This window comes from Myodes glareolus, chromosome 4 (assembly GCF_982192425.1).
Source record: "Myodes glareolus chromosome 4, mMyoGla1.1, whole genome shotgun sequence".
NCBI classification, from domain to species: Eukaryota; Metazoa; Chordata; class Mammalia; order Rodentia; family Cricetidae; genus Myodes; species Myodes glareolus.
Genome location: NC_142029.1, coordinates 9884430 through 9894256, shown reverse-complemented (window position 1 = coordinate 9894256; position 9827 = coordinate 9884430). Strand labels below are relative to the sequence as shown.

Below are 9827 nucleotides of genomic sequence, written 5' to 3'. Positions count from 1 at the left end.
ACTGTACTATTTTCAGCAATTGTTCTTACAGGGTGCATGACAGAACCTTAAAGGGATGGCTCCCAGACGTTCCAATCTACTTAGCCAATAAAATTCTAACTGAGAATTATCTGGGTGCTAGCTTAGGGTCTCTGGGTTTGCTGTATTAACTACAGTGATGGAAAGACTTGTGTCGGGGCCAGAGGGTAGGGTGGGGTCTTCACAATCTCACGGGGGACATTTCAGACATCAAGATCAGAAGCAGGCATGGTGACGTTCACCCGAAAACCTCAGCACTTGGGACAAGCAGGAAGATCAGTTAAGAGTCCAGTTTGGATGACATGAGATTCCCCACCTGAAGTAAACAAACAAAACCAAAACACAAACCCATCAAGACCACTAATTTTACAAGTGCTGCCAACATTCATCTGTCATCAGTTGCATAGAAACTGGAAGAACCGGCTCCAGATGTGGGTCCAGTTTGAAGTACTCATCGCCCCTTGAAAATGCAGAGAGAAATCCAAAAATCCAGGACGATAGGACGACTCCAACCCCGGCGACGGGGACAGGGACAGCCGGTTTGTACCTGGGTTCAGTGAGGGCTGTCGACCCCGCTTGGACCGACTGAATGGTGGGCAGCGCAGGCTCCACGTCGGTCCTAGGTTTCCACCTGACACATCCTGCCCGCTCTACCGCTGCAGCCCGGGTGGCCGGTGATGCTCGCCGGGCAGTGTTTCAGGTTGGAAAAGCAGCATGACCACAGAGTAAGCAACTCATCAGACTGCGCATGCGCAGTCCCCCGGACTTGGTCTTCCGCGCAGGCGCAGCAGCGTTTCCCTACAGCTCCGCCCCAGACCCCGCCTTCAGGCTTGGTCCCCGCCCCCGCAGGCGCGGTCAGCTCCAGAGCCCCGAACGCCCATATCCGGGTTCCCTCCGCCGCCGCTGCCGCCGCCGCCTCGTTCTCTCAGCCCTGTCAGGAGTGGTGTGATTCCCGATCAAGATGGCGGCCGTGGGGCGAGTCGGCTCGTTCGGTTCATCTCCGCCCGGGCTAGCCTCGGCTTACGCCAGTGGGCCCCTAGCCAACGAGCTGGCGTCGGGCAGCGGCGGCCCCGCGGCGGGCGACGATGAGGACGGACAGAACCTCTGGTAACGACCGCACCCCTCTCTGGTTCCCCGCGGGTTATCTCCTCTCCGGGGCGGACGCCTTCGGGATCCCAGAGCCCCGCGGGAGCAGGGAGCCGGGCGGGGCCTCCCGGGAGCTGGGGCCGGCGGTTCCCGTCCTCGGCCGGGCCCGGCCTCAGCCTACGCCTTGCTCCCTGTTAGGTCCTGCATCCTCAGCGAGGTCTCCACACGCTCGCGCTCCAAGCTCCCGACCGGGAAGAACGTGCTGCTGCTGGGTAAGTGTTCTCTGCCGGGATCGGGGCTGCAGGCTCACCCCTCCGCTCGCCCACTCCCTTTGTGCGGACAGCGGAGCCCAGCCGCGCCCCGCCTCCCGGCCTGCGGCTGACAGCTGGGGGACAAGGCACCCGGGGTCCTCCCGGCTTGGTCCCTCCCGTCCTTTCTCCTCCCCGGGATGTGGGGTGGCTCTGTCATCTCCCTTGGGAGAGGCAGAATGAACGAACGTAACACCCAAGGGAATCCTAGTGGTCTGAGGTTCCACCTAGACGAACGGGGACAGTTTTCCCTTTCATAACAGAGATTGGTAGCAAGCAGGAGGGCTCCAGCGCAAATGCATGCCGTTAATATTTAATAGCTGACTCTTTTGTGTAATTGACAGGAGCCAGAGACTGGGTCGTGATGAGTGTTATTTGAATCAGCGTTCTCCCGTTTTCCTGGCGCTGTGATCAGGTTGCAGCTGCCTTTTTGACTGTCACCTAATAACTCTGAAATTTGTAAAGGGCAGTAGAACAGCGATCTCATTTAGTTCCTTCAGCCGAATGGCTAGAATAAGGAAGACATGTCTTTCCCCCTTCTCATAGGTATTTTTTTTTTTTTTTTTATCTCTACCGGCTGTGAAGTGGGGATAAAGGGTCGAAGGACAGCACACAATCCTAGCCTCGCATTTTTGCAAGTTTTTCCAGCTCCAGGAGAATCTCACTTTTTTTATTTTTTATTTTCTTTACATGCAAGATATTGGAGTGTGTAATAAGATGACAGTTATATTTTAAAACTTTGATGTGGGTGTCTCAAGACTTTAGACTCTTGAATTTTAGCCAAAAGGCTGGGAAGCTGTGCCTGAAGAGTTTTTGTCATGTGTGCCTAGGAATTGCTCCCTAAGAGGCTCCACAGTGACTGTCAATGGGTAGGTAGGAAGAGATGACTCATTTTCTGTGACCTCCTGTCGCTGCATGCAGGCGTCTTTGTGTTGTAGAAAGCTGTGGTCAAGCTAGATGGAAGATGAGCTTTGCATCACGTGTAGCCTGGATTAAATAAACAGAGTCCATAGGTGTCTGTAATCCTGGGGTCCTTCGTCTTTCTAATGCTAGCTGTGGGAATAACTGTGCCTGCCTGCTAGAATTGTGGGAGGATCAGATGGAACACCAGAAAGCCAGGACAGCAGACTATGTGATGGGCTGGACTGAATGGGAACCCATTCTGAGAAGTTTTTAACCAGTGACTTAGAGCCGCTGATGTGTCTGCTGCTCCCATTGCAGTGTTCCCAGTGTCTTCTTCCTTACAAACAAGACAGGGTCACTGCCTACATCAGTGATGTTGATAGGGCAGAGATAAAGTAGGGTTCCAAAGCAACACAACCAAACCAGTTCCAGAGAATGCTTTTAATTGCTAATGTGGACAGGTTACTAACTGCTACTGAGGACTTAAGACTATATGTCCCCCTCGAAATGGATTCTGTTTTACTTTGTTAAATAGATTCTTTTTGAGTCTCACCAATAAAGAGCAGCAGTCTTGTTCCTGTCTGGTGTTTTCTAGATCCTTCAGACACTGGGTCAGTCTATAAGCCTTGGTGTACTCGGAGCCCCACACTCCCTCAACTCCCCTCTACCTAAGCTAGTTTTCTTTCTTATGAACTTAATAGTCCAGAAAGCTCCATCTGGTGTCAAGTTGTATAAGCCTGAAATGTCATGTTTTTCTTTCATTACTATTAGGGTTTCCCTGAGAGCCCTTTTCAGCTAATCATTGATTTTAAAATACTGTTTGTGCAAAAATACAGACTTTTCCAAAATTCCTCCAAAGAGTTTTTAGAGGCATTTAATTATTAGGTATTATAGCAGTGTTCGGTCTGTGTTGGTAGAGAAAGGAAACACACAGGTGTCCTGTTGTCTTTGTTATTGAGTTTGAGGCTGTCAGGCCAGGCGGATAGGTGCTTGGCTCTAATATGTCACTCATGAGTGAGGATGCTGTTTTGGCATCTATGCTCAAAGAAACGAAGTCTGAGCCCATTAACAAGGCTTTGTATTTCAGAAATAGCCTGGTAAGGGGGATGATATAGGCCTTTGTCTGAATCCCTTGCATAGCTACACTGCATAGCCACACACCCCAGTTTAACCCATAACTTGCTACTTCACCTTTCCTTCAGTAGGATAAAGGAGCTGGAATTATGTGTCAAGGATTAATTATTATTTCAGTTGTGTGCAGTGGGTGAATGGGGGCTATATACGCATGAATGCAAGTGCCCTTAGAGGCCATAAGTATCAGATTCCCCTGGAGCTACCTGATGTGGATGCTGTGATTCGAACTCAGGTCCTCAGTAAGAGCAGTATGTGCTCTTAACCACTGAGCTATCTCTCAAAAACATTTTCATATATATCTCATACTGTTGTTAAGAGTCCTGTGTGGTGTGGTCCTGGTATAGCTTTCCAACTCTATTGAAGTCCCTTCAAGGAAGACAGTGCCATAACAAAACTTTTACTACTCAATGGTTATTTTTGATCCAAAATACCGGTAATTATTTAAAAGAAAAAAATCTGATCTTAATCCAGGAGGCTAAAGCATGAGAAACACAAATTCAGGGACTGTATACGGATGGACGTCTTATCTTTAAAAATAAGCTGAGTGATATGATGAGTTCCTGTTGTCCCAGTGTTTGGAGTTACAGACAGGAAGATCAGGAATATAAAGCCATTCCCAGTTACTTAGTAAGACAACAGCCAACAGCAGCAACAATAAACCAAAAACAAAACAAAACAAAAAAACAAAAAACAAACAAACAAAAAAAACCCAAGGGCAAGGGGCTGGAGAAATGGCTCAGCAATTAAGAACACTTGCTGATCTTGCAGAGGGCCCAGGACCACATGGTGACTCATAGTCATCTGTAATTCCAGGTCCAGGGACCTGACACCCTCTTCTGGCCTCCTTACCAGGCACACAAGTGGGGCACATGTAGAGACTAAATGCTCATAAACCTAAAACAAAATCTCAAAAGCCCAAATAAAAAATAACTCCTAAAAACAAAACAAGAGTAGATGAAAAATGATATTGCTGGATCTTGAGGTAGATTGAGTCCAAATTTTCCGAGAAATTGCCATACTGATATCCAAAGTGGCTGTACCAGTTTGCACCCCCACCAGCAATGCAGGAGTATTCCCCTTACTCCACATCCCCTCCAGCATAAGTTGTCATCAGTGTTTTTGATCTTGGCCATTCTTACAGTTGTATCTCAGAATTGTTTTGATTTGCATTTCTCTGATGGCTAAGGGTGTTGAACATTTCCTAAGTATCTTTTGGCTATTTGAGATTCCTCTGTTGAGAGTTCTCTGTTTAGGTCTGTACCCCATTTTTTTTTTATTGGATTATTTTTTTGATGTCTAGTTTCCTGAGTTCTTTGTATATTTTGGAAATCAGTCCTCTGTCAGATGTAGGATTGGTGAAGCTCCTTTCCCGTACTGTAGGCTGTCAGTACCACTTTTAGGCATATACCAAAGGGATGCTCAATCATACCACAAGGACATTTGTTCAACCATGTTCATAGGAACATTATTTGTGATAATCAAAACTTGGAAACAACCTAGATGCTCCTCAACTGAAGAATGGATAAGGAAAATGTGGTACATTTACATAGTGGAGTACTACTCAGCAGTAAAAAAATAATGACATCTTGAAATTTGCAGGCAAATGGACAGAACTAGGAGAAAACCATACTGATTGAGGTAACCCAGACCCAGAAAGACAAATATAATATGTACTTACTCATAAGTTGATTTTAGACATAAAGCAAAGAATAACCAGCCTACAGTCTGCCCCAGAGAGCCTAGACAACAAATAAGACCCTAAGGGAGAAATATATGGATCTGCCTAGGAAGGAGAAAAAGACAAGATCTTCTGAATAAATTGGGAGCATGGGGAGCAAGGGGAGGGGAGGAAGGAAGAGGAATGGGGAAAAAGTATAGCTCAATTAAAAACAATAAAGTATAAAATAAAAAAAAGAATAAGGGGAGACTATTATATAACAACAACAACAAAAAAAGATGAAGAAAATCCAAGTACTTATTGAGCTTAGGGATGTGACTTATTGATAGATATAACTGGCCATGACACTTATGAATAAGCAGCCATTTAATCTACCTGGACCTGACTCATAGTGAAGTCCAGAAAGGCTATGACAGTACTTAATCATTCTACCTATATCTGCATATTTCTCCTTTTTTAGTGGGGGGGGTCAGGTGGGTAGTAGGGCTTGAACCCTCAACCTCACATAACAGGCAGAAGATATTCTTACCACTGAGGTGATCCTAAGCCCCTAAACTCTTGTGGAGCAGGTATTAAAGATCACCAGAGTTCTGTAACTGTAGGAAACAGGTTTTTGTTAGTTATGTCGATGCTGTTTTCTGGTTTAGTAATTATGAGACTATGATGCCAGTGATAGATGATACAAAGAAAAGCGTCTCTCATATCCTGAGTTGAGGATTAGCATAAAATTATGTTGTTTAATATATGTTATTACTACAAATATACCAAATACAAAATGTTATGAGGATCAGATGGCATATTGTTATCTTAAAATAGTTAGGGCTGCTGGTTGGTGGTGGCGAATGCCTTTAATCCCAACACTCTAGATGCAGTGGCAGGTGGATCACTGAGTTCGAGGCCAGCCTGGTCTACAGGGTGAATTTCAGGACAACCAGGCTACACAGAGAAACTCTTTCTTGAGAAAAAAAAGCAAACACAAAGTCAGGACCAGCACAGTTTTTTGTAGAGAATCAGAATCTAAGTGATGTGCGCTTTGTAAGCTGTAAAGTCTCTTGCAGACTCCTCGGTTGTGCTCGTTAGTCCCCAAACAACCACAGATAGTAGATGAAAGAATGAAAAATAGCAGTGTTTCATAAAACTTTTATTTATAGAAACAAGCAACAGGCTAGTTTTGGTCTGTGGCCTGAAATTGATGAATTATGCCTTCCCGTAACCCCTTTGTTGTCATAAGTTTTATCCCTAAGCTAAGATGACAGTTAATGGAGGTTTTGTTGAATGAGTTACGGTATCTGGCATAGTAGATGCTCAGGGAGTATGTGTTGCATGAATGATGAATTAACTCTCAGTTTGATTGAGTAGAGATTTAAGAATTAAGAAGAGTAGAGCTATTTCCCCCAGTGCCACTGTCAAAAACAGAAAACAGAGCTGCAGGAGTGATAGATACCGACTGGTAGGATGGTTCTTCAGCTGGAGTGAAATCCACCAAAAGAGAATGCCAACCAAAGCACTTTGAATGTTCAGGAGAGTAGCAGAACGTGGGGGCACACACTCCCACTACTTAGGAGGTGGAGGCAAGAAAGAGGATTGGGAAGTCAGAGTCATCCTCATTACATATTGAGTTACAGTTCAGCTTGGACTACTTGAGACTCTTGTCTCAAAAAAATAAAAATAAAAATAAAAGCCAAACAGAAGAGCCCTGCATTGATGGGAAAGCCTGTCTTCTCTGGCTTAATAGATGCATTTCTTCAGCAGTTTTAGAATTACACTGTGCAGCATCATCTAAGGAAAACATGGCCTGAGACTCCCTTCTGCTCTCCAGAAGCCTTTAAAGTCCTACAAGGAGATGACAGAGTAGCAGGAGTCAGATGAAATGTCAGTGTGAAGCAGCTATGAGAAACTGGCTGGAAGTGCCCTGGGGAGGAGACTCTGGGTGAGGGACAGTGGGAAGGTGCGAATACTTGCTGAGAAAGGCTGAAGTACCTCAGGTGTGGTGGAAGGAGCCCACCTGGAGGCCAGGCAGCTGGGAGTAGACTGTTCTGTCTTTGGAAGCTGGAGCATTGTGGACATCTCCTCCTGAGGTATAAATTGAGATAATTTTATACTTCATGGTATTAAAAGAACCAAAAGACATTATTGTCTAAAAACCTTTAAAGTTGAAAGTCACTAATTTAAAAGTTGTGCATGTTTCATGCTAGAGAAAGAAAAATAAAGTGTTAAAAAGATGAAGTCAACTGCCAGGCACGGTGGCACACACCTTTAAATCCTAGCACTTGGGAGGTAGAGGCAGGCAGATCTCTGTGAGGTCGAGGCCAGCCTGGTCTACAGAGTGAGTTTCAGGGCAACATAGTGAGTTTTTTTTTAAAATATTTATTTACTTGTTTATTATGTATACAATATTCTGTTTACAGGCCAGAAGAGGGCACCAGGCCTTATTACAGATGGTTGTGAGCCACCATGTGGTTGCTGGGAATTGAACTCAGGACCTTTGGAAAAGCAGGCAATGCTCTTAACCGCTGAGCCATCTCTCCAGCCCTATAGTGAGGTTTTATTGGAAACAAAACAATTCCAAACAAACAAACAAAAAATCCAAAAGACCAGCTATATTTATGTCATACACATTATTTATATAAATGTATATTTAAATATGTGTTATGTATGCGGTGTGGAATGAGAACAACTTTGTTGAGCTACTTTTCTCTTCCACTTTTTTTTAGTTTGAAAATTGACCTTTTTATTATTAATTGTTAAAAGACAACCAAGTTTTGTGTTAACATATTTGTAATCTGAGCATTCTGTAGACTGAAGAATTTAGTTTGAGACCAGCCTATGCTATAAGAGAGTTCTGTGCCAGTTGGGCTACTTAATGACAAGACTTCCTCCTACAACAGCAGAAAGCAATGAGTAAAGAACTTAAAACAGTAAGAACAACAACGTAAGAAACAGATTATGGTATTTTAGGTTTTTTCTACAAAATATTTCCTAAACCAAATGGAAAGAGATATTTTTTCCAAATACTAGTCATTAAACAAAGCCTTCAAGTTGGTGTCTGCTAACTTTATTTGCACATCTTTATGACAGACAAAAAAAAGGTCTAGCAGAGTAATAGTGCACGAGCGTGTAAAATCAGTGTTAATAATAAAGCTGAAACTCCCAGAAATTCTGCAGAAGCCTACACATGGGAAACCCTTCCACCTTTATGTGGGATCCAGAGATCAAACTCAGGTTGTTGGCTTGCTTGGCAAGCATTTTATGTGCTGAGCCACCTCACCAGCCCAGCTTTATCTGTCCTTATTGAATAATAGTATACTTGGTTGTATTGTAATTATGGTTGATTATAGGTCATTATTGTCACATCTTATTTTCCATGTACCCAGTATTATCTTTGGGATAAATTCCTACTAGCGACATTGTTAAGTAATGCATATCGGCTACAAAGCTGCTGATAAAGAGCCTTTAGTTCAATGAGACTTTGACCTCTGGAGCAGAGGAGCTGGTGATAGCCATTGGGATCAACATTTACTGGCTTTAGTGCTTATTGAATTAAACTGGTTTTGATTCCCTTTTAATCAGTCTGTGAGAGTCAGAAAAAATAACTGATAATAAGTTCTGATGTTTTCATGTAATAGGAACTATCCTGTTATGCCAGTTACTCGTGCTGAGGTTTTCCCAAGTGAAGTGTTGTGAGTGTTTCTGCTATTTTACAGACAAGGGCTTTGTGTCTCAGGCTTCACAGTTTCACTAATATTCAAGGTCAGCTTTGTCTTTTTGCTTTGCATATACTCTTTGATGCTTCTGAACATTTAGTCTGAACAGCTGTGTGTACAAGTTTACTCATGGCAGCAAGTCCTGTAGCAGGCTAGCAGCCTAGTCCCACTCTACCCCACCAAAGAGGGAGATGCCCACTGAGAGATGAGAGTAGGTCAAAAGCCCCCCCCTCATCTCTCTGGAGCCTCCACATGACCTTAGGATGACTAAGTGGAAGATCTGAGCCAAAGGTAGTTGAATGAAGGTCCCTTGTGAGGCTGTGTGTGGTGGTCCCTTGTGAGGCTGTGAGTTCAAGGTCAGCCTAGTTATGTAGGCAATTCTAGGACAGTCAGGGCTCCATAGAGAGAGATGCTGTCTCAAAAAATAAAACAAAACAAAAAGAATGATCCCTCATAGCTTTTGTCACTAGAACTTTCAGATGAAACATGTTGCTTTATGTTTTGTCATGCAAGGTCAAATAAAGTTGCATCTTGTTTTTATAAGACAGGTTGGGGATTCCTTCTTGATGTGCACCTGATGTATCTATCTATCGGGTGTGGAGATGCCAGCCAAAGCTCTGCAGAGAAGGTGTGTGGCACCAAGCCTATGCTAAGCAGGAAGTAGTGTCTCAGCAGAAGAGAGGACAGAGAAAAGAATGCAGAGTGCTATTTGAGTGATGGGGACGGGGCTGATCTAGGCGCAATGTGGCAATGTGGCTTTGTGTTCATGAGCGCTGGGCGGGCTTAAGTTGCTTTGCAGTTTAGACAGTAGCACCCACTTTCTAGCCTTGTAGACATGATGTGCAGTAACTTCTGTGAAACCCTGGGAACAGTTGTGTGTGCCTTCTCACTTGCACCTGCTTCGTGCTTTCATGATGTTCTTTTTGTTTGTTTGTTTGTTTTGTTTGTTTTTGTTTTTTGGTGTGGGATGTTTCAAGATGGTTTCTCTGTGTAACC

The 9827-nt window shown here is 44.1% G+C and overlaps 1 protein-coding gene across 1 annotated transcript in view; it reads left to right on the top strand.

The window, feature by feature from the left end:
• The first annotated feature begins 891 nt into the window (after positions 1 to 891).
• Positions 892 to 9827, top strand: part of Dync1li1 (dynein cytoplasmic 1 light intermediate chain 1) — a 44356-nt gene continuing 35420 nt past the window's right edge. Inside the window, exons 1-2 of the mRNA XM_048423367.3 lie at positions 892 to 1125; positions 1303 to 1376. Of these exons, the coding sequence (XP_048279324.1) occupies positions 980 to 1125; positions 1303 to 1376 (220 nt within the window). The 5' untranslated portion in view covers positions 892 to 979. The remainder of the gene's footprint in view (positions 1126 to 1302; positions 1377 to 9827) is intronic.